This window comes from Dunckerocampus dactyliophorus, chromosome 5 (genome assembly GCF_027744805.1).
Source record: "Dunckerocampus dactyliophorus isolate RoL2022-P2 chromosome 5, RoL_Ddac_1.1, whole genome shotgun sequence".
NCBI classification, from domain to species: Eukaryota; Metazoa; Chordata; class Actinopteri; order Syngnathiformes; family Syngnathidae; genus Dunckerocampus; species Dunckerocampus dactyliophorus.
In genome coordinates this window covers 5,605,133-5,629,448 of record NC_072823.1, presented here as the reverse complement: position 1 = coordinate 5,629,448, position 24,316 = coordinate 5,605,133, and the positions used below count along the sequence as shown (strand labels likewise).

The 24,316-nt window shown below is 38.9% G+C and overlaps 1 protein-coding gene across 2 annotated transcripts in view; it reads left to right on the top strand.

Moving 5' to 3' along the window:
* The window catches only part of mical3a (microtubule associated monooxygenase, calponin and LIM domain containing 3a), a 112,627-nt gene extending 91,185 nt beyond the window's left edge, over positions 1-21,442 (top strand). Inside the window, exons 45-51 of one of the 2 annotated variants that reach the window (XM_054777877.1) lie at positions 1,710-1,803; positions 2,532-2,582; positions 5,174-5,224; positions 9,628-9,726; positions 14,652-14,751; positions 16,289-16,362; positions 17,471-21,442. In XM_054777877.1, coding sequence (XP_054633852.1) covers positions 1,710-1,803; positions 2,532-2,582; positions 5,174-5,224; positions 9,628-9,726; positions 14,652-14,751; positions 16,289-16,362; positions 17,471-17,655 — 654 coding nt within the window. In that variant the 3' untranslated portion in view covers positions 17,656-21,442. The remainder of the gene's footprint in view (positions 1-1,709; positions 1,804-2,531; positions 2,583-5,173; positions 5,225-9,627; positions 9,727-14,651; positions 14,752-16,288; positions 16,363-17,470) is intronic. The other variant, XM_054777878.1, reaches the window with a different exon arrangement.
* Positions 21,443-24,316: the final 2,874 nt, after the last annotated feature.

Below are 24,316 nucleotides of genomic sequence, written 5' to 3'. Positions count from 1 at the left end.
GGCTGAAAACTACCATATCCCTTGGTGAATAAATCACTCTGGTGGTTTGTGTAACTCATCTGCAGAACTTCTGCCAGTCGGCAGCGTCAGCACTAAACCACATAGGAAAACTCTTCCCTAGCAGCTCATAGCGGTGCTCATAAAGGCCGCTTGTTTTCTTCCAACTGCAGCGTGGCAGTGATGAAGTTGAGTCTTGATATGTGGCACAAGAGAGTTTCAAAGTAAAAGTTTTGGAAAATTTTGCATGTGACATGTGGCCCCAAAAATATTGTACGACCAAATACATACACATAAATGACTAGGGATGTTCCAATCAGGGTTTTATGCTGCCGGTTCCGATACCGGTCATCCACGAGTGAGATGAATCACTACCAATCATATGAATTAACTGTAAATATTTCAATTTATTAATGATGAGTGCATTTTGCCAGGGGCGGCGTATAATGGGGAAGAAATTTTAAAAAATAAAGAGGTGCAAAAGTGATTTTTTTTTTCATGGGGGTCTAGAATTTCTGGCTACACCCCTGCTTATAGGTAAGATGATCTGGAAAAAAAAATTGCTTACTTTTTAATGAGAACACACATCACACATCAAGTGATATGGAAGAGGATGAGACGCCTTCTTTAAGGAGACGTTCAGTGTGAGAGTACATTGTCTGATGGAGCTCTGGCACGACTTCCAGGGAGCAGTAGTGGGGCTCCAAGTGAGAGAGCAGTTGGCCGAACCCGGCTGGTTGTCTAGTCCGATGAATTCAATCATTTCCTGGGTTATTTGCTTAGCTTTCTGGGCGAGTGTTACCCAGTGTGAATGCTGTGACACACAGTGAGCCTCAAAAACTCACTACATTCTGCCAAGTGTTTGTTCTTGCCTTATTAAATTAAAGCTATTTGCAATGCTATCCCCGCGAGATATTTTTCATGGCTTGTGTTGCAGGGTGCAAACTTTACATCAAAATGATATGTTTGGATTTGCCACCGCACGCCTGCGTAGTGTGAAGGAAAGGGGGTGGGACACTACGCAAGACATTAGAGCAGGAGAATATACTGCACACAGGGATCTCTGCAGGCTGCAATAGTATGAGTTGCAGGTGATCGATTTTTGTGATCGGTCAATGAAGTACTTTTCCACAGACATATATATTGATCCTCATACTGATGGTGGCCAATCAATTGGAGCATCCGTGGAAATTAACAACAAACACAAAATGTTCGATTTGCGTTTACTAGCATACTACACTGTATAGTATGTTGCAGCAGTTCCGATAGTCGCCAGAGGCAAATGTGGAGCAAAGTCCAAACACTCCAAACACAGAAAAGCAAAAATGTTGCAAATGCTGCGATCACCGTAACTTACACTGCTTGGTAGTGATTGGAGTTTTGCAACTACTGTTACTGTAAACTGGAAATGTTGCCAAAACACCTTTTGTGTAAGAATGTTTAGATTCAACAGGATTTGGAAGTGGTTTAACAGCTCCCATAGAATGGAGTTTCCACTAGGTTTCTTAGCTTTCTTCAGTTTTATCATTGTAAGCTATCTCTGTTTTGAACAATGTTATTTTATGATACATGGGCATATATCACGCATAAGCTAAATATTGTAAGTTGCCTGCTGGAAAACGTCCTTCATAGCTGTGAAAGTGTGATGTCTTTGTTTCTGTGTATTTCTGCGAATTTGATCAAAAACATTTTGATAACATTTTGACATTTAGATTATCCAGAGGCAGTTGGAGCAGGTGGAGGAGAAGCAGAGGCAGCTGGAGGAGAGAGGTGTAGCCGTGGAGAAGGCATTGCGAGGGGAAGCAGGTAAATGCTCACCTGTTTTTGTAGTTTTTTGAAAGCACATGTAGCATAGCGCAGCATTAAACCTTGTACTACTGTTTGATGTTATGTTCAAAGAATATTGTTTGAACATTCACACGCATTAGTTATTGCTTATTTTTTATTGCTTGCTGTGCAGGCACCCCTCCTTGTCTCCCCATAATTTTACACCTATTTGTATTCAGCCTCTTCTGCAAAGGCAATAATTAATACTGATGAATATTGTGCTGTGAGCTAGAATATAAGCACTAAAGCAAAGCTGTCCCTGTGCAATCATGTATACACTATCATTCGGAAACCTGCATTAATTATTGCGTGTGCAGCAAAGGCACGTAAGTATTGTTTTTCTCAAGAAATAAACCTGCATTATTCTAGATCCGGGGACCATTATTTGTGAATCAGCAGCACTGTTTATGTGGTGCAGCCTCACTAACATTAAAGGAATCATAATATTACTTTATTCACAAGATATGGGTTATGAGCGTGTGTTATGATGGTCTTCTGTTACAGCGTGGGCATGTGTATTCCATCCTAATTAAACACAATGACTAAACATTGCAACAAAAGCTTTTAACAAGCAACTATATGCATAAATACGTAATCACTGAACAGAGCGTGAATTTGTATGTATGTAACCAAGTGACTGTTTATTACCTTTCTCCCCATCAGTTGTTTCTTTGCTTTAACATGTTTACTACTCTACTTTCTTAAAGGATTGTACAAAGGTACTTATACATTACCCAAACAGCACAAAAGAAAATCAGGTATTAGATTCACTGATGTTTGTCCTCTTCTGAATGACATGTGACACTTGAACGTAGGGTTCCATCTCTGGTGACACACTGCAAAAGTTCTCCATCAACATTGTATTTCGTCTGTAACATGTCCGCCATCGTCAGTCAGAGTTGCATGCACTCAGGAGAATGTGTGTCCCGACATAGATTTGTGTGTGTGCTCGTTCTGGTTGCACGTTGTCTCCTTCACAGAACCCCAGTCTGAATGTTGAAAATCAAATTCAGATTGCTTTACAGACTGGCAGCCCACATATTCTCAGCAAATATTTGCTGTGGTTTGAATATACACTATACGGACAAAAGTATTGGGACACCTTTTGGAAAGAAAGAAAATTGCTCTTACCTTTTGTAGCTGCAAAAGCTTCAGCTCTCCTGGGATGACAAGGTTTTTAACTATATGAATTTTTTTCATCCATTTGTGTGGTCACAGGTGACTTTCAGAATGTTGTTATTTACATCTCAAAAATGTTGATGGGATTGTGAGGTCAAGTCCTTTCACACTGAGCTCATCCAATCTTGCCTTTATGGACCTTGCTTTGCACTTGGGGGCACAGTCATGCTGAAAAGGAAAAGGGTCTTCTCTAAACTGATACCCCAAATTTGGAAGCATGCAATTGTCCCTAATGTCTTCGGAATACAGTGGATCCCCACACATTCGCGATTCAGCATTCAAGGCCCCACAAATTTACAGATTTTGGAACAAAAATATAAGCCTTTTTCTGCACAAAACACATCTCATTCACTATAAATGGATAATAATTTATAAATGGGTGATAATACAGGTAAAATGTACGGCATGCATGTACCACTGTTACAATTCTTAACTGTTGATGTCTTCATGCTTGGCTGATGTTGTTTGGCACTTTGGCAGTCCTTGAACGCACCAAACATTACGGAAGCACTAGTGTCCACATTCAATCCGGCCTCAAAACTTGCAGCAAGGTCAACACAAGATAATATATTATTGTTAAATCGTGACTGGAATTAGAACAGGCTTGCAGTGTGGATTATGTAGATTTTGAACTGTTCATCAATCCGTTTATTTTATATCCATTATATCATTCATAAGTGGTGAGTACCTATAAATTTCCACATGAACGAGATGAGACAATATTTTAACATTACTTTTAAGACAAACAAAATATGGGAGTAGACAAACTTTTTTTTTTCCAACTGAGTGACAAACACAAAACAATGCAGGTACATTTTCAAATGTGTTATAACTTTGCATGCATGGCCTAAGCATGATGCATGAAAAATAGATTGCAGATTTCAGTAGATTAGCTTTATGTTTACACTAGAAGAACTGTAGTTCCCAAGATGCTGAGAGTGCCGTACTAGGAAGTAGGTCCAAATTAAACTCTCCTATCACATGTTATGTGCAGCGACCGTGTTATGATCTGACAAATCTTAAGTAACTTTAATCAAATGTAGAATTACTAATACAGCTTCTGCTTGGACATTAACCCTGGTGCAACTGTTGAACTCCAGACTTTAAAAAAAAGGAGTCATGGAACGCCAAGTTCAGGTAGGATTGCAAGGTTTATAGTGTGAGTAAAGCACTTAATGTGCGGGACCAGGCCTGCCTCGCCCACTGCTATTTCAATGCGTGTTATTGTCATTCACAGAAGTGATGCCAAAGTTCATAGTCTGAAAGACTACTCATAGCTGCCCTCTTCCTGCTCGACAGCTTTTCTCTAAATTAAAAATATCGGCACGTTTTAGTCTCGCAACATCTTGTGACACCCTTATATTATATACTCTAAATTTGTTTAATAAGTGTGTGAGGCTTATTCAGGGCTTAAACCTGGATTGTGTTGTGAATGAACAATGGCAATCTGAATTGAATTATTACAACAGTCACTTTTGTTGCAAATGTTGATCCAAAACCAGAGGAGAGCATCAACCTAGCAGGGGTTTTTTTTGGGGTGGAGCGGGGTGTTGTGTAAAAGGGTGCAAACCATGTGTCAAAAATAGTCTTTTTTTTTTTTGGGTGTACCAATTACTTACTTTGCTGGTGGTCCTGGAATGTACAACGCCCCCAACCTTCCCCCGTGAAGAGCGGGGATCTACTGTAACAGGGAACTAAGGTTTCGGTATTACTGATTTTAGTGGTGTGTCCCAATACTTCTGTACGTAGTGTATCCTGTTGTACTCAAAGATCCCATTTAACACCCAGATGCTCTTTTGGTGAGATATAATCAAGAATTCAATCATGAAATTATATTGTTAAATATCTATCCCTGGCCTGGGTTCAATCATCTCATTTGAAACACAAAATAGCCATAAAAGTCCAAATGAAGCCGACTGAGCCAGTTTGCAGCAATACAGCAAATCTATGAAGCAGTTTGATTATTTGGGGAAACGATTGCTCATGTACACCAGCTGTTTGTATCGGGCAACGTGGTGAGTACAGAAGGATTCTGTTTGTTTTTGAGTGTCCCTGCAGTGTGTACTGTACGTGTGTGTATGCATGGTTCGTTTTAGAAGGATTGTTTGTGTGCCCAGTGTGGGGCAGTGTGATAATAACGCCTCTGTCTAATGTATCCCTGTCGTTATAGACTATTGGGGAGATTCTAATTACAGTGAAATCCTGGACTTGCATCTGGGCGGTATGTATTTACAATCTGGCTTTTAACTAACCTAATGGCTAACTGAATCTCTCCCCATCCCACCCTACCTATTTTTTTTTCTTGGAGCTTTTGTGCCCATCATACCTCCCTCGGCTGACTGGCTGGCTGATTGGTTTTTCATTTTTACAAAAGCTCCTCCATCCCGTATCCTCTGAACCACTCCACATCAAAAGTAGATCAGACACAATAAGATTGGCTCTGATTTATAGAAACCTATGAATGCATGGGCTATAGATGAGACTAGGAATGCAGGCATTGTAGGGCAATAACATAAGATGTAAAACTGTAACCTACAATCACAATAATAATTTGACACTAGTAGTCTGTAGAGAAACAAAAAAAATCCCTTTGTCTGCACATTCAGCAATATGAAAAGTAAAAATAAACCAAAATGATGACTGGATGGGAGTAAAAATGTACACATGGACTTGTGACATTATCGGTAAAACTGCTGTATTTTTAATCCCTGAAATGACCAAAACTCGCAACAAAATTACCTGCATACATCATCGGCTCTTTATAAAAACCGTACTACTCACAATTTACATGCATTCTCTTGTTTTATTTTGTCAGTAGGCAAACATTTAAGTATGAACAGGGATGTTGACTTCTGTTTAAGTAATATCTAAGAAAACGCAGCCTCGGTATAGTTGTGTGCAGGGATGGGAAACATTTTCAGACGTTGTTGCTTGTTTGGGTCCTTTCTTAAACCTTGGACAAATACAAAATATTACTACCACCCATCAGCTGGCCTGTTCTTGTAGTTATGTACATGTTTTGTCCCATTAACTGTGTGGCCCCATGTGTCATGTCCTAGCCATGTCGATATTTCTAATAATCCTTCCTAGATTGTCTTCTTAACTGCCTCGTTTTATCCCATCATCCCTCCCTGACTTTCTCTCATACCTGCTCAGTTGTAGCTCCCAAGTATCTACAGCATATGTAGTGTGGGCTAACGTGCATTAAAGCAGCATTGACCCTCGCCTTGTCTAAAGTGTGACTGGTCTGGAGTAGACGGATCAGACACTGTTTCCTGCGTGGTTATTGCATGCTTTTTGAGTCTTTTGTCCACTGTGAAGCAGCGCATTATTTTGAAAGCCTGCGTGTATGTATGTGTGTGTGTGTGTGTGTGTGTGTGTGCGTGTATGCATGCATTGCATTTTGTTTTTATTTTGTAATTACATATTTTATTGTTTTTATTCATTGGACAAGAGATTGTATGGAGTTTGGCCATAAGGATGAATCCAGTTAAGCTGAGTGATGTTTCTAACATATGGTCACATTACACAAGATGTGGATTATCCAAAATTGTGTAATGCAAAGTAATAGTGATACAAGCATGAAATCGAAAAATGGGGAAATAGTGAAGACTGCAAGAGTGAGATGTGCCCAACTCACTAACTTTGTGGGAAAAGGGAAAAGGGTATCTACAGTGCATCCCGACAATTTGTGCTTGTTGCACTTTCATCTCTGTCTTGGTGTAGTTGTACCTACTGTAATTTTGTAGTCATAAAGTGTTTTAATGGACGTTTATTACCATATGGCTAAACTGACTTATTGCATACATGCTATATTATGTAATGTACACACTTAAGTTATTGAGTAAAACAACGAGTTATGCAAAACATGCACCCCTACTATTATGTTGTCTGGGATAGTATTTTTCTGACAAAGACACCACATGGTGGCGCTGTTAATAACCTCCAAAGTTGAGTCGGATTGATTTGAGATTTCAAGAATCACCGTGCAATTTTGGGCTTTAGGGGGCTGACAAGCAGTCAAGATTGTGGACGATTGGTTGAAAAACATGGCCTCCATCAGGCAAAACGTCTTTGCAGGGACACAGGCGGGACATAGCAACTGATCGGTCACACGCCACTGACCGTTCTAAAACTTTAGTGATATCTGTATTACATTTATGGCAGCATGCGTTCCAAAGCATTTTTAGCACAACCCATCGGGGGTGCCACAAATGTAATTTACAGTCATGAAATGATTTGTACAGCAAAGACTTAATTTTTTCATGACTGGAAATTAAACACAGCAACAATTCTAATAACAAGTACGCATGCACGTCTGTTTTCAAGAAAAATAATGTTAAAGTAATGTAACTTAATGGAAAACTGCACCTTTTTGTTCAATTTTCACAAACCACAATCCCTATGTGAGACAAGAACACACGTCTTCCCCTTTTCTGTGTGTTCTAGATAGCTGCCTCGTGCTGGCAGTTTTTCAATAACAACGCAGGTAATTGGGATTAACCTATTCTGCCTATAAAGCCCTCTGAAAAAAATATCCAGGAAACCTTCAGCAGAGTTGGCACATTCATGATATACTGATATACTAGCATGTAATACTTACAGTATTTTGGACTTTTGTTAGTGCTGACAATTCTTTGTTCGTTGTGATGCACTGTCTTGGAGCAGTGTCCTCCTCGCCAGATGCACAAAGCCTTTCCATCAATGTTAACACTGTGTACTACTCGGCATGGCTTGGCAAGCTCCACATTTACGCCATGCCGGTGGTCCTGACTCCCTCAACCTGCTCCAATGAGCTTCTAAAACCCGTAACTCATTCTCTGTGTATTCAGGCTAACAAAGAAAAGGTTCTGGAATGTTATTTGTCCCGATGTAGTCGGTGACTCTCACAAAGTCAGCAATAATTAGTGGTAGCAAACACAGAACCCTCTCTCTACTGTCTGCTGTTGTTGTTGATGGAAGTAGCGTTAGTTGCTATGTGCTCTGTGACATCAATGCGACCAGGAAGGAGGTTCCGGTAAACACTGTAAGTTATACTGTAAGTTACATGTTATCATAAATGTGCCTGTTACAAGCATGTATATAAAACTTTGTTGGAGTTTTTTGAAGGTTTTTTTTTTTTTTTAGAGGGCTTTATCAGCGAATTTGGTGAATCCCACTTACTTGCATTGTTGCTGGAAACTATCTAGAACGCACAGAAAAGGGAAAGATGTGTGTTCTTGTCTAACATATGGATTGTGGATTATGGGCAAAATTCCAAAAAAAAGTGCAGTTTTCCTTGAATGCAGGGGTGTCCAAACTTTTTCCAGCGAGGGCCACATACGGAAAAATGAAAGGATGCAAGGGCCACTTTGATATTTTTGAAGCCACGCTTGTAGATATGCAAATAAGTAATATAAATTTGAAGAAAAAAACTGCACCTCAGCTTTGTGATATAGGTGAAAAAGCAAATTGTTAATATGAACTTCGGTCTTTGCACCTTCTTTCCCCATTGGTGCTCTTTTTTTATTTTTATTTTTTTAATGTTCCAAATATTTACACTTTCTTCTTTAATAGTCATCATACATTTTATTCTTGTAATAGTATGACTATATTCCCATAATATTTAGACTTTATTCCCATAATATTATAACTTTTTGCCCACCTTAATTTTCCAAAAACTACAACTTTATTTGGTTTTATTTCTCCTATTATTACCACTTTAAAAAACTAACATGTTTTCTCTCTGTGCTACTAAAATGACATTATTTTTCCTCATAATATTACGATGTTATTCTCTCAACTTTTTTTCTCTTAATATGTTGACTTTCTTCTTTTAAAATTACTGCTGATTTTTCCATTTTTGTATTTTTTTCCGTTTAGTTTTCTTGTTAAATTATATTTTTAGATGCCACGGGCCGTAGATGACCTCGAGACCACACTTTGGACACCCCTGCTTTAATACGATTCTTAATGCCTGTACTTAGTAAGGAGCTTACTCTCTCTATGATCTGTTTAGTGGGTGCACACTGAAAACACAATCTTAATTTGCACTTCAAGAGTTGCCAAACAAGCATTAAATTAAGCCGGGGGTTCCAAATACATTCAGGAAATGTTTACAAGTGGACCCTGTGGAGTGAGAAGAAGAAGCAATTATTATGTTATTATTGTCTCTTGATGATCAGTTGTAGCTTAAACCGAGAGAACCAAACCACTTTATTGACTCTTAACAAGTTTTTTGTCTGTGAGTGCAACCCTTTTTATTCGATGAAATCCTCAAATGAAAATTGCGAGGGCCTAATGGAAGCACTATGAGTACATTATCAAAAAGGCTTTTTCCTCCCACCTGTACTCTGTTTTCCTATTTTTACTCCTCCTTTATTCATCCCGCATACCACAGAGCTGATCTCTCCCACCTCCTCCTTGGTGATTTGTCTTCTTCCTATCTCAGTGTTCCTATACCTTTTCTTTTGATTTTCACCTCCCATGTTTTTTCTCTTTCTCATCACGGCGTTTTCCCTCGCCCCCCCACACCCTGTGTCCTCTACTGTTGCTCACTGTAACATCTCTGCTTTTCTTCCTCTTCTTCTGTATCATTTCTACCATCCCCTCTCTATTCCGCGCCCATGTCCGTGTCTGCGTCAGTCCCCAGCTCCCTTCCCCCCTGTCTTGTGGAAGTTGAGCCCTTTGTGGGGACGCAACGTCGGAGACCTCTCCCCTTCTGCCTCTGCTGTTCCCCTGAAGGTAATGTAACCTCGCCGCCTCTGCTTGACGGGTGTGGCAGGTTACTATGGCAACCACAGGGGTTCTCCAGAACTGGGCTGTACCTCTTGAACCCTTCCGCATTGTCTTGCCCTTTACCCACCCCCACCACACCCCTCTTTTTATGTTTTATTCTGGCTCAGTATATTTCCTCAGAATGCCATTTTAATGTGGAAACTACTGTGTGTTGTGGTGTTTTTCTAAATCAAATGCATGTTTCCTTTTTGCTAAATAGCTACATCAGGGGTGTCCAATCTGCAGCCCGAGGGCCATTTACGGCCAACGGCTGTTTTTTTTTTTTTTTTTTTATTGTTGGCCCGCGGCACATTATAAAAATATAATTTAACAAGAAAACTTTTTTAAAAAAGGAAAAACCAGCAGTAATTTTACAAGAATAAAGTCAAAAATATTGAGAGAAAAAAAGTTGTACTTTAATGAGAAAAAGCTGTAATATTATGGGGAAAAATAACATCACGTTAGTCGCATAAAGTTGAAATATTGAAGAAAAAATATGTTATTTTTTCAAGTTGTCAATTTTGTAAAATGAAGTTGCAGAAAAAGTTAGAATGTTACGAGAATAAAGTGACAATATTATGGGAATAAAGTCATAATTATGAGAAGAAAATTGAAATAATTGGGGGGAAAGAAACCCCAACAGCAGAAATAAAAAAAAAACAGCTGTGATTTTACAAGAATAAAAAAGTTGTATTCAAACAAAAAAAAATGTTTTTCAATTTTACTTGAATAAAGTCATAATATTATGAGGAAAAATAATGTCATTTTTAGTAGCATATAGTTTCAATATTAAAGAAAAAAATACTTTTTTTAAAGTCATAATACTATGAGAAGCAAAACAAATTAAAGTTGTCGTTTTTGGAATGTTAAGTTGGGGAAAAAGTTATAATTATATGGGAATAAAGTCAAAATATTTCGGGAATAAATTCATAATATTACAAAAAGAAAATGTACAATGATAATTTAAGAAAAAAGTTGAAATATATTGAAAGAAAAAAAACAGCAAAAATGGGTAAAAAAAAAAAAAAGAAGAAGTTCATCTTAATAATAGGCTTTTTCACCTATATCACAAAGCTGAGATACACCTTTTTCTTGAAATATATATAAGCGTCCCTTGCGTCCTTTCATTTTTCACTATATGGCCTTCGCTGGAAAAGGTTTGGACACCCCAGATCTCCATAGTTACATTGGCATTCCCAGTGGCCACATTTTCCTTTTTTTCCCCTCTTTTTTTTTGGTAAAAAGTGAATCATAAAATCACAATACAGCAGGGTGGTGAACACCTGTGCCGTGGCTGTAGCTTGCAGGCAAAGTTTATAATTCAGGAGTGTGAACCTTGCATGGTGTGAAGATTTGTTATAAATATTGAAGCGCTGCACATAGCAAGTTTGAAAAATGAATGAATCATATGGTTTGTTCTTGTAGCTAACGTCTGCCAGTGGAGATTTTTCCTGGGTTTCAAATTGTGTCAGACACAATCTTTTGTTTTCCTATGTGATCCGATTGGTTTCTGCTTCACGGCTGTTTTTTGTTGTTGTTGTTGCTTTGCCTTTCACTGGGGGCTCTCATGCACTATGTTCGGAACCTTGGGCTGAGGGCTGGTGGTGGTGGGGATGGTTGATAAGGCTGAAATACTTTTGGGATGAAGCGTGGAAAAAAAAATGCTGAGGTGGTTTTGTAAACTCAAACCTTGATTCTTCAGCTGTCTCTTCAACTCTGCAAACAACATGTTTCCTTTTCATTTGAATGGTGCCCCATCTTCATACTGCATTGAAATGTCCGGTTTCAATGGAACCGCTTGGTATGCTACTGCCAGATAGCAGAAAGGGAGTGTATCTCCCCTGCAGCAGACATTTCTTAGCATGCTACAGTGATGACAAGGAAAGGCAGAAGCTCCTAGCATGATCCTCCTCCCCATGGCAGACCTAATGGTGCAGTTTGAACCCAGCTACTGGTCTATATAGACATCCCATTTTTGTTTCATCATTCATCTGGGAAAAAAACCCATCAGAATTCTTGTATCAGTGTTGACAGACGACCTTACACAAATATTAGTGTTCAGTTTTAAAGGCATAATAAAGCAGAGTGAGCAGTAGTCTCTGCAAGAAGAATAAAGGCAGAATCATGGACAGGAAAGCAATGATGCAGCAACTAAGGCTGGATTTACACTATTTGATTGGAGTGACCCAATTTGTATTATTTGTATTATCCTCCCATGTACAGGTAGTCTGATCACCTATGCCTCATGTGGATACAAGATACTGTATCTTCCAATGGGGAGTGCAGTGGTAGCAGCCTACAGTAATTCAAAATGGATTTTTGCGACGTAAGATCCCTTATTTATAAATCAAACATTTTTGTAGTTAGAGCTTAGGAACCCTGTTTACCACTTTGTAAATACAGGTTTTAACATTATTAGAGCCTTCTAGTACCCGCGACCCTAATTAGGATAAGCGGCAAAGACGGATGGATGGAGCCCTCTTGTAATGAAATAACACACCTATAGTGACTTTTACGCTCATATTACCCAATATAGTAGACATGATAACAGAAAATAAGACATTTAAGAGATAAATAAGATTTGTGCTTGTGTGTGTTGCTGTAAATGTGTTCCGGTGCTAGGGGAGCTGAGTTGGGGGCAGACAGGAAGTGACGTCGAAGGTTGAGATTTGAGTTTTAGCTTACCATGGGGCACGGGTGCAACAGTAGCTCATGTTAGGGATTATTGTGCCTGAGGTGAGATAAACCTGCCATAAAATACCTTGCACACTATTAGGCTTACAGTATTTTCTCTAGCTACTTTCTCCATGTACTGTACTATAGTGGGTAATACAAGTGTAAAGGTGACTATAGGGATGTTATTGGCTCTAATCATGTTAGAAACCATATTTGGAAGGTCGTAAACAGGTTTTCTTTGCTCAATCTACGAAAATATTTCTTTAATAAAGAATGAAGTCGCCTTTTAAAACCAAACTGACAAGTTCTTTCTTCCAGATGTTGGTTGTGTTTTTGTACGGGTATGTAATTTGTTAAGTTTGCAGGTTGTTTCAGATGTTTCTTAAATGGAACACAGGTATTGGTTATGGTTCACTTGACAGTAGATAAACAAATAATTCGATGCAGGCTCCAAAGAGGAATCGGGCACTTATATCTGCAGTGTAACTCCAGCTCAAACAACCAATCACATTGTTGTAATGTCATCCCTAACTGTTCACAGAGGCCAGATTTGTATTGTATTGGCTAACAACTATGATATGTGGCTGTAATAACTAGCCTTTTAGTTTTTACTGCAACGATCTCTCAGCATTCACATTCAGTGTCCAATGGAAAAGGCCATTTATTGTTAATACATGTTTTCTCTTCAGCTGCTTTGCATTTATTGGATTTTAATTATTTTATTTCTGCTGATGGGTCATTAGTTGGACAGAGTAGGATTAAGTGTTTTTTTTTTTTTGTTTTTTTACGTCTTTGGGTTTAGTCCAATGTTTTTGCTGCTGATGTTTATTGGCTTGTTTTCTTCCATCACACCGACAAGCAAATGAATGAAAGAGTGGCTCCAAAGGAACGTCTACATGTCACACAGTCCAAACTGGGTTAAACAAATGGATCTGTACATTTATAGATGTTATTTCAACTATGCCAGGGCTATCCAGGGCGGCTGTTTCTTTTATTTTCTAAAAATATAATTTAGTGAGAAAATAACAGCAAAAATGGAAAAATCAGCAGTAATTTTGCAAGAATAAAGTTAAAATCTTACAAGAAAAAATTGTAATCTAACAAAAAGTAATAATTTTACGAGAATTATGTCATTTTAGTAGAATAAAGTTAGAATAAACAAATCAATGAGTAAGGTTCTAGTTTTTGGAAAATTAGGTTGCGAGAATAAAGTGAAAATATCATGGGAATATTTAGATGAAGAAAGTTGATACTGTTGGAAAATGTAAACAACAAAAAAAAGTCAAAGTCAAAATATTATGAAAAAAAAGATTCAAACGAGGGGAAAAAATGCATTTTTACAAGAATAAATTTTAATTTTATGAGGGAAAATAATGTCATTTTAGATGTTGTCTTTTAAAAGTTGTAATATTTTGAGAAACAAATCAACAAAGTTGTAGTTTTTGCAAAATTAGGTAGCGTAAAAAGCGAGAATGAAGTCAAAATATCATGGGTCATAAATAAAAAAAATAAATAATAATAAATAAATAAATAAAGTCATAAATATGTAAAGAAAATTTACATGAAGAAACTTGAAAGAGTTGGAAATTTAAAAATAAGAGCAGAAATGGAAAAGAAATGTAGACTAAAGTAAAAATATTAAGAGAAAAAAGTCGTCTAACATAGTCATAACTTTGCAATTATATATTATTCAGGAAAAATAATGTCATTTTAGTAGCACTTAGTTGAAATATTAAATATAGTTTTTTTATTGTCATATGAGAAGCAAAATAAAGTTGTAATTTTTGGAAAATTCAGTCAAAATATTATGGGAATGAAGTCAAAATATTATGAAAAGGAAATGTACGATTATTTAAGAAGAAAGTTGAAATATTCTGACCATATCAAATAAAAAATATCAAAATGGCAAAGTTGCATCCTTTCATTTTTCATTATGTGGAAAAAGTTTGCACACCCATGTACTGTGCGTTTGCGTGTGTCTAAGGGTTGCTTGTATGCACACCTAAATGCAGTTGAAATCTCCATGCCATCGTTCTGTGACCCCCGAGAAGTATGGACCATCCTTCGAGTCCATCCTTCCACCTCACCATCCCTCAGCAAGGACATCCCAGCTTGGCTGTCATTGCATTGTCCGGCATCGGTCCTTGTGTGTCCTTGTCACGTCTCGGCTGCTGTCCCGCCTCTCACTTTCAAAATGTGCTTGCTCTTTTCTCCAGGCATGGGCAAGAAGGACGATCCCAAACTCATGCAAGAATGGTTCAAGCTAGTTCAGGAGAAGAACGCCTTGGTCCGCTATGAATCAGAACTCATGATATTGTAAGTGTGCTTTTTGCCTTTTGCCATGGTACTCACTGTAAAACAGTGTGATATGCATACTTTAACGTCATTACTCTAGTCATATTGTCCTTTTTGTTAGTATACAGTTATCATCTCGCCTGTGCACATTCTACTGGAAATTTGAACATGTCAAGTGTACCTTTCCAAAAATAACCATTTTGCGCATGTACATATAAATTACAGTAATACAAGAGAACAACACCTTATTTTATCCCTGTGCTTGTTTTGCACACTGAAAGTCTCAATAATGAGACCACTACACGACTTAGTTGTCACTGGCCATTTCGTAGTAGCAGATCCTTTTGCACGTTCAAGAATAGCAACTTTATCCTTGATGATGGTTGCGGCTAAGGGTATCCCGATATAACTTCTTCACTTCCGATATTGCAGCCTTGAATATCGGCCAATGTCGACCCAATATCAGCACGAATCGTACATACCTTTATGACTTATTTTGGAGTGTGTAATGTTAGAAAAGCCTTGATCAAGTGACATTACTCAAGCAGAAAACAATAGGCAGCAACAGTAGGTATGAGGAAAACAGATACATTTAGTTCTTTATGCATATGTGGTATAGTTTTATCAACAATGTAGTGGCCACCAGGTATAATATAGCGAGGTTCGAGGTGCTCAATGAAGCGTTTAAACCCGACATTACTCACCACCGACTGGGCCTGGTCATCTGTTCTGTTATAGCGTGCAGTGCCACCACGGGAAACTTGTGCAGGATAAGTTTTGCAAACAGCTACAACCTCTTTTTTGAGCTTTAATGAAAAATACTCCTCTACAACTTTACTAGCATGTTAGCACAAGCTGTTGGATAGACATGCTGGGGCCAAGTCTGGAATCGGCTGCTTGCATCTTGAGTGCCAAAATCTGAGATTTGAGATGATATAATCAGATGTTTTTTTTTTTTGGTTTGTTTTTTTTTTTTTGCTGACGTCAGCCCGATATCAATATTGGATGAGGACACCACTGGTTGCTGCATTTGAGCAGCTTGGACCAGGCGGCAGCCAACGCTGTTTTACCGTGTGTAATTTCACTTTACTTTTTTTACTTTTAATGTGTTGCGACTAGAACAGCCCACCTCTTGACGCTTGACGGACGTAATGGAGGTTAAAGTTAAATCGTTAACTCGAAAGAACAAAAGTGGCGTCCTACCTCAGTGTAGCCACGTACGACTATGTCTTACCCTGCCTACGTATCCATCCACTGCACACACATACCTAGTTTCCTTGTTTTTTGTTACATTCGGAACCACCAAATGTCGTAACACGAGGATGTAGCACAATTGTCATTCTTCAGGGTGTATCTAAGACATTTGAGATCGATATTATGTGCGAGGTTGATACATGAGATGCACCCCTTATGTGCTCTACGGTTGAGACATAACCCTTCCGGAATCATGCCGTTCAAGTATCAGCCATCCAGCCATCCATAAATGTTTGAAGTCACTTCAGAGCTACAGTATTTGCCACGACTGTTACAAGCATTCATCTCCATTTTCTCTCCCAAGTGCCAGAGAATTGGAGCTGGAGGACCGACAGAGTCGACTGCAGCAGGAACTCAGGGAGCGAATGGCCGTGGAAGGTGAGTGTGTTGCATGAGACAATTAAATTTGGTTGGTAATAAATTAATAGTTTGAGAGGTATAGTATGTTAAATTGTTACTGGCCCTGAGCTGGAGGATCCCATTGGCTGTCCATCAAGACATAGGACCATCTTCGGGCCAAATGAAGGTTGTCACTGGTGCCGAGTGCAGTCCTATAACCATCATCTGCGAGAGAAGGCTTCTAAGAAAAAAAAAAAAAAGGTCTTCAAAGACCTCGTCTCCTTCAACGCCACAAAATTGCCCATTTGGAATTTGCACAAGAGCACCAAACATGGGACATTGAAAGGTGGAAGAAAGTTTTGTTCTCTGATTAGAAAAAATGTAAACTAGACTGTCTTGATGGCTTCCAAACGTTACTGGCATGACAAGAACATTCCACCTTAGATGTTTTCCACACGGCACAGTGGAGGGAGCACCATCAATGGAGCTTCAGGTTGTGCAGGGGCGTCAAACAGCGAATGGATGTGTGGAGATGTTGCAGGGCGCATCCCTCATGACTGAAGGCCCTCGTCTGTGTGGTAATGACTGGCTTTTTCAACAGGACAATGGCAACTAGACAAAGGACTTCTTCCAGAGGAATAAGCTCATTCTTTTGGACCATCCAGCATGTTCCCCTGATCTAAATCCAACTGAGAACATTTGGGGATGGATGGCAAGGGAAGTTTACAAAAATGGACATCAGTTCTAGACAGTGGATGCCCTCCGTACAGCCATGTTCACCTGGAGCAACATTCCCACAAGCCTCCTGAAAACAAAGTTTCAGCTGATTACCAAGAATGGCACAGCTACTCACTACTGGCTCCTTTTTTAAACTTTTTTTTTTTTAGCTATGGTTTTTGATCAGCTGATGAACAGCCTTTCACTTTAACGCTTGTTTGCAATTAATAACTTACTCAAATGCTTCTTTTTGAAGCATGTGCTTAGAACCTCCTTAAGATCCAACAGTGCAAAATGTAAATTCTTGCAATTTTTCAACTGGTCAGGGGTGCATTTATTTGAAGTGTTCAAGTGAAATACTATTGGCATGTAGTTGAGTGGTGTATTTAAAAAAAATATATAGTTTCTCCTTTGCCTTGCCTATTACCAGACCACCTGAAGACTGAGAAGGAGCTTGCACAGGAGAAGCAGATCTTAAATGAGATGCTGGATGTGGTGGAGCAGCGTGATGCCCTGGTGGCCCTCCTGGAGGAGCAAAGGCTCAGAGAGAAGGAGGAAGACAAGGACCTGGAGGCTGTGATGCTCTCCAAAGGCTTCAACCTCAATTGGGTTTAATGGGAGTGAACTCATTGCCCAACAGGTCCTGGGTTGGAATGAGCTTGCGTAAGGTCTTCTTTGATCAGGAAATTACAGAAAAGGGCAGTTGATCAATTGATCTGCGACTGTCTCACCTGCAGCAGTAAATGTGTACAAATTGCCAACACGCACACACAACACAACACTGGTTGCAGCTGCTGAACTTCCCTGCAGCGTTTACAAATTCTCAGCCCACAGGCAGTGACAGTTAATCACTTTGCAGGTTGGTGCTGGCTGCGTGGGTGGAGCGACGACACGTTCACACACACATACACACACACAACTTTATTATCATCACAGCCTTGAAGTGCTGGCACCTTTGGGAGCATGTTTAAAAAGATGTGTTTGATTCTGAATGATCTAAAGGGAATATTGCAGTTTGGTCCTGCTGATGTACAGGAAATCCATTTTTGTAAATAGCTGTGTAGTAGCAGTCACATTTTACAGCAGATCATCCCCCACCTGTCTTTTCTGACAACATAAAGGCTGACTGCAGAAAGACTTCTTTATCCCACTGAACCACAAAGACAACTGACCACTCAAGTTCCTACCCTCCTCTCTTAAGAATTGCTTTTAATGTATTTATTATCGTCTTTGTTGCTTTCAACATTTTTATTTTGTATTTACACGGGAGTGCCCAGCCTGTCACGCATTTGCACTTGTGTAAGCCATTGCTGTGCTTGTAAAGTAAAACCTGTGACGGCTGCGTGGGTCATTTGTCCCTGATTGCAAGGACATAGAATACGGACGTAATACAAGCCCACTTGCCACATTACGAGTGTAACGATTCACCATCCTTTTTATTCTACTGTCGTATCGCCTCTGCAAAGCAGTGAAAGGGACGACATAGGATTTGGCCATGGTCCATCACATCTGTAGAGCGCTTTTCTAATAGTCTTATTTCAGGGGTGTCCAATGCGCGGCCTGTGGCTGATTTTTCTTTTTATTGGCCATCGGCACATTTGAAAGAATATTATACAATTAAACAAGAAAAGTCATCAAAACCACAAGAAAAATGGAAAAAGAGTAGCAATTGTACAAGAATAAAGTAGACATATTTGAGTAAAGATAATATAAAGAATTGTCACATTACAACCAAGCGTTTTACAAGCATAGCGTCATAATACTATGAGGAAAAAAATCTGATTTTCACAATTATTTCCACAAAAAATGTTGCAAAATTAAATAGAGATAGACATATGTTATTAATCTCCAAGAGAAATTCACATTTCCAGCTTAGTCACTTCACAAAATAAATCAACCAAAGCAAGACAGGAAAGATAAGAAAATACAATAAGAATAAATAAATACGGAACAGATCACCTCAAATTTATAGTGCTGTAATGCATAATAAGGTAATAAGTCTAGTCTTGTGTGTGGGTTTTATTGCTCTCCCTCTGTTGTGTTGAAAAGCTGCAGAGCGTGGGGGAGGAATGATCTGCAGTCTTTTGGTTGGGCAAGACAGTGGTAGTAATCTGCCATTGAAACTTTCCTTCTGTTGGGAGATGATGCTGTGCTTTGGATGATGCTGGTTGTCCATGATGGAAAGGAGCCTCCTCAGTGTCCTTTACCACTGATGTCAGGCTGTCCAGCTCAGTGCCAATGACAGAGCCCCCCTTGCTCACCAGATTGTCCAGGCGTGCATAAAAATGAAGAAAAATAGCAATTTTTGGAAAATGAGTCCAAAAAAAAGGAGGAAGACTGATGACTAGAAGAAAGAGCATAAAAAAACCCAGTTCCAGCCACTCAAAAGAGGTTAGAAAATACAAAAGGCCTTTAATTTGATGGACTACAAAACATTAAATTACACCAACACGTATTGGCCTGCGCCTTCTTCAGGGTGCAGTGACACAAAGACAGGCGGAGTCAATTACGGTAGTAATCACTACAAGTGTGCACAGATGGGCACAACTGCAGGTACGACACCCAGCAAACACAAGACAGGAGACACAAACGTCACATTCTGGGGGCGAGTGGTGTAGGAGGCGAGCCAGCGTGCTAGTGTACATCCGGACGGGTATTGGGGACTGGGCTACTTGCTGGGGCTCACGGGTTGCTGCCTGGATAGTGGCGAGGCGTACGGGCGTGTTCAGTGGACAAAACGCGTGCCTGTGGGTCGCTCTCCCGGAGGTGAGGGCCCTGATATAATAGATTTTTCTCAAAATGTTCTCGCGATCGACTGGCAAAGTCCTGAAGATCGACCAGAAGCTAACGATTGACGAAAATAGTAAATGTAACAACAAGTTCATACGGGCTTCCTCCTTTATGTGCGAAAAAAGAAAAATGCGCGTGCATGTGATGTGCTTATTTGTGAGCCGCAGGGGTTCTTTGTCATGTCGTACAAACTCTACGGGTGCTTACGATTTTTTTCAGGTTGCAAGACAAACTCACGCACCTCGTACGTCTTCGTGCGTCATCCGTACAGCCAACGTGTGTCTTTCGTACGTTTTGCTGGTGGCAGGTTTGGGCAAAATGTCAATTTTTTCGTACGTCGCACTTGCGGACTCCTACGTGTGGGTCGTGCCCCACACGTGCACCCCACATGCATAATTAGTGCGCCTGTCATACGTTGAGATATTTTGACCTCAGGGGAAAAAGACCTTAAAGTAAATTTAGCATTGGTTTACAAAAGTAATCATAATATATTGAAAATATAAATGCCTGCAATGAAGAAACCATTTAAAAAATATTAGTTTGGGAAAAAATTTGTGATATTACGAAAAGGAACTAAAGTCAAAACAACAACGGCAAAAATGGAAAAACGAGCCGTGGAGAAAAAGTACTGTAATAATACATTTTGTCATCGAAACACAAAGCTGAGATGCTGACTGTTTTTTTTTTCTTGGAATATATGCATTGTAACTTTTTAGCATATAAAACGCCAAACATCAAGCCTGTATCCTTTTGATTTTACCGTATGCGGCCCTCGCTGTGAAAAGACACCCCTGCCTTATTTATTTTGAAGATCACCACTTGGCCATTGGAGCTCAAGTCAAGTTCGAAGCAACGCGTGTTCCCTTCCAGAGCTCGTCTCCAACCGATGCTGCAAATCAGTCTGACCTGGGAAGCTTGAGGTAGCAGGACACTTCTTATTAGTAATTATTTTTTATTTTTCTTACATCCTCCGACTACCTTCAGGCACATGCTTGTACTGTAAGCCTCGGTTTTAATGTTGTCGTATTTATGGTTAACCTGCCATAGTTTTTGATTGCATGCCATATACTGTAACTATCTGTCGTGTCTGCTGCAAAGTCAGAAGATTTTATTTGAACTGACGTTGCTGAGTTGAACAAACGTCCATTTATTGTGCTTGTGGCCCGCTTTTGGTTACCAAAATGCAGAGTTACAGCCTCCAATTATGGCAAATTATTATAATAAGAATAATTGTCCTCGTGGATTGGTTGCATTTAAGTCAAGGGTGTCCAAAGTGCACAGTCTAAAATACAATTTCACAAGAAAACTATTTTAAAAAATACAGCACAAATGGAAAAACCAGCAGTCATTTTTCAAGAATAAAGTCCAAATATTAGGAGAAAGAAGTTGTATTGTAACAAGAAGAAAAGTCGCAATTTTATGTAATATGAGGAAAAATAACATTAAGGATAAAGTTGAAATATTAAAGAAAAAAGATTTTAAGTTATAATATTAGCAGAAACAAAACAACGAATAAAGTTGTAATTTTGACAAAAGATGTGGTTGTGGGAAAAGTAATAAAGGTCCGAGAAGTCAAAATTACTAGAAGAAAATTTTCAAGAAGAAACTGAAATAGTTGAAAAATATAAAAAAAAAAAAAAAAACGCAGCAGAAATGGAGAAAACTGCTTTAAATTTAATGAGAATAAAGTTAAAATACTGAGTGAAAAAAGTTGTATTGTAAAGAGAAAAAAAGTTGTCCAAGAATGAACTCGTAATATTATGAGGAAAAATAATGTCTTTTTGGTGTCATAGGGTTGAAATATTAAAGAAAAAAGATGAAAGTTAAAATATTTAGAAAATTAGCGACAAAATCTGGGAGAAAAGAGCAAAGTTGATACCAATAATTGCCTTTTTCACCTATATCACAAAGCTGAGATGCAGCTTTTAGCCCATTCATCCATTTTCGATGCTGCTTATCTTCACGAGGGTCGCAGGGGTATGCTGGAGCCTATCCCAGCTGACTTCGGGCGAGAGGCGGGGTACACCCTGGACTGGTCGCCAGCCAATCGCAGGGCACATACTGACAGACAACCTTTCACACTCACATTAATGCCTATGGAGAATTTAGAGTCGCCAATTAACCTAACATGCATGTTTTGGCCCAGTGGTTAGCATGTTGGTCACACAGTCAGGAGATCTGGAAGTTCGAATCTCCATTTGGGCGTCTGTGTGTGGAGTTTGCATCTTCTTCCCTTGCATCCGTGGGTTTTCTCCCACATTCCAAAAACATGCAGTTCTTAACATCCACAAAATATCAAAGTGTCCCTTTGCATCCTTTCATTTTTGTTTGGACACCCCTGATTTAATTGTTTAGCACTGCTACCTCACGGCCTCTGGGTTACAAATTCAACATTGTGTGCATGTGCTTGTGCGTGCGTGCGTGCGTGTGTGTGTCCCACAGTTCCAAAACACGTATGTGAGGTTCATTCATTCATGCATTCATTCATTCAAATGGTCGTCTTTCTCTGTCACTTCTGCCGGTGACATGCTACTTTTCACCCAACGTCGGAGGGGACGGGCTGGTTGATGAGGGTTTTCGAGGGCGCTGTGTAATCTCTACACGACACATGCGTTTCTGTGTGAGGGAAAACACTTTCACGTGAAGGGATCCACCTCGGGATCGATTGACTGTTCCACACGGACAGCTCATGTTTACAATATTCACTCTTTTATTGTCACGCTTCCTCTTTATGAATGACGTACATTTCAACACACTTCAATGCCTTTTTCACTTCCACTCTCCTTTAGCTCCAGTCTGTGTTTCTCACTGGATGTAATGAAACTTAGTGAGGTGGACTTTCACCTGTGGTCACTGTTTTTCCAGCACCTAGACTGTACATGCTACATGTATGACTTGGTATGTGCTAGGAGTGTGTGTGTGTGTGTGTGTGTGTGTGTGTGTGATTGTAATGATATTTATTAATGTGTGAAAAGTGTATTATATGTAAAGAATAAGAATCCTAATTTTGAAACTGTTTTGTTGACACACAACTTATGTAAATGCTTTGTGTAGCTTAAATCGATGCATATGGGTGTTGGATGTATGCTGTAAGCAGCAATAAAACAATGCAGTTGGTCTTTTCTAACTTTTGTTTTGTTCCTTTCCCTTTCACGGATTGCTTCAGAACACCTTCAGAGATATATATATATATATTACTTTTAATTTGTAGACCTTTTAGAGGGAACAGGACATTTTTTTTAGTCAGCAGTAATTCTTCAACACTTGGTTGTGTCATGTGAGCATGTGAGATAAGGTACCATGTGTCACAGGAGTCCATAGTGCAATGAGCAGCTCTTTTTTTTTTTTTTTTTTTTTTTTTATTGGCCCACGGCAATAATGAAAATAATGTAACAAAAATAAATGTAAAAAAATAACTATGGTAAAAATGGAAAAATCAGCACTAATTTTACAAGAATATAGTCAAAATATTAAGAGAAAAAAAGTTGTACTCAACACAAAATGTATAATTATATATAATTATAATTTATATACAAATATGAGCAAAAATGTTGTTTTGGTGGCATAAAACTATATAAAAATATATATATATATTGTATATTATATATATATATATATATATACTCTGAAGTATAAGTATAAAACGTTACGAGAAGAAAGTCATAGTTACAGGAAGAAAATGTACTAGAGGAATATTGAAATATTTAGAAAATTGTTTTAGAAAACAGCATCAGAATTGAAAAAAAAATTAAGAACGAAGTCAAATAGAGAAGAGAAAAAAGCCGTATTCTAAGGGCCCTGTCACGTCTTGACGATTTAGCCAGCTTACACCAATGTATGAAAAATTTGGCCAATACGCTGGCGTACGTTGTACGTCTAAGTCGTCCAAAAATTTTGTGCATGCATGAAACTTTTCCACGTATGTGAACGTATGATTCATACGTCCCGCATCCGCGGGCAATAAGTTATGCGATCTTTGACGCCCGTTCACATACGTTATTTGTAAGTTACGTACAAGTTGTAATACGTCAACCTACCTTGAGACAGAACTGTCTTCTTGGCGAGGGGAGAGGAGATGGAGGCTGTCGTGTTTGCATTGGCAGGTAAGTTTGCAGCTTGACCAGTAGAGGGCACTGTGACACTGGGAATGGAACCGACTTGTTTTGATTTTCTATCAACTTTATTAATGCCTTAGCGAGTCACAAACCCATGAGTGGTAGCGTATGCAGCCTACACCAGGGGTCTCAGACTTGCGGCCCCCGTCTTAATATGAAAGATTTACAAGAAGAAAGTTGGAATAGTTGGAAAATTAAAAAAAAAAAAAAACACACAACAGCAGAAATGAAAAAAAATGGAGAATAAAGTTGCAATTTTACAAGACGAAGAACAAGAAAATGTCATTTTAGTAGCATGGAGCTGAAATATTGAAGAAAAAGTTGTAAATATTGGGAATATTATGGGAATAAAGTCACAATTACAAGAAGAA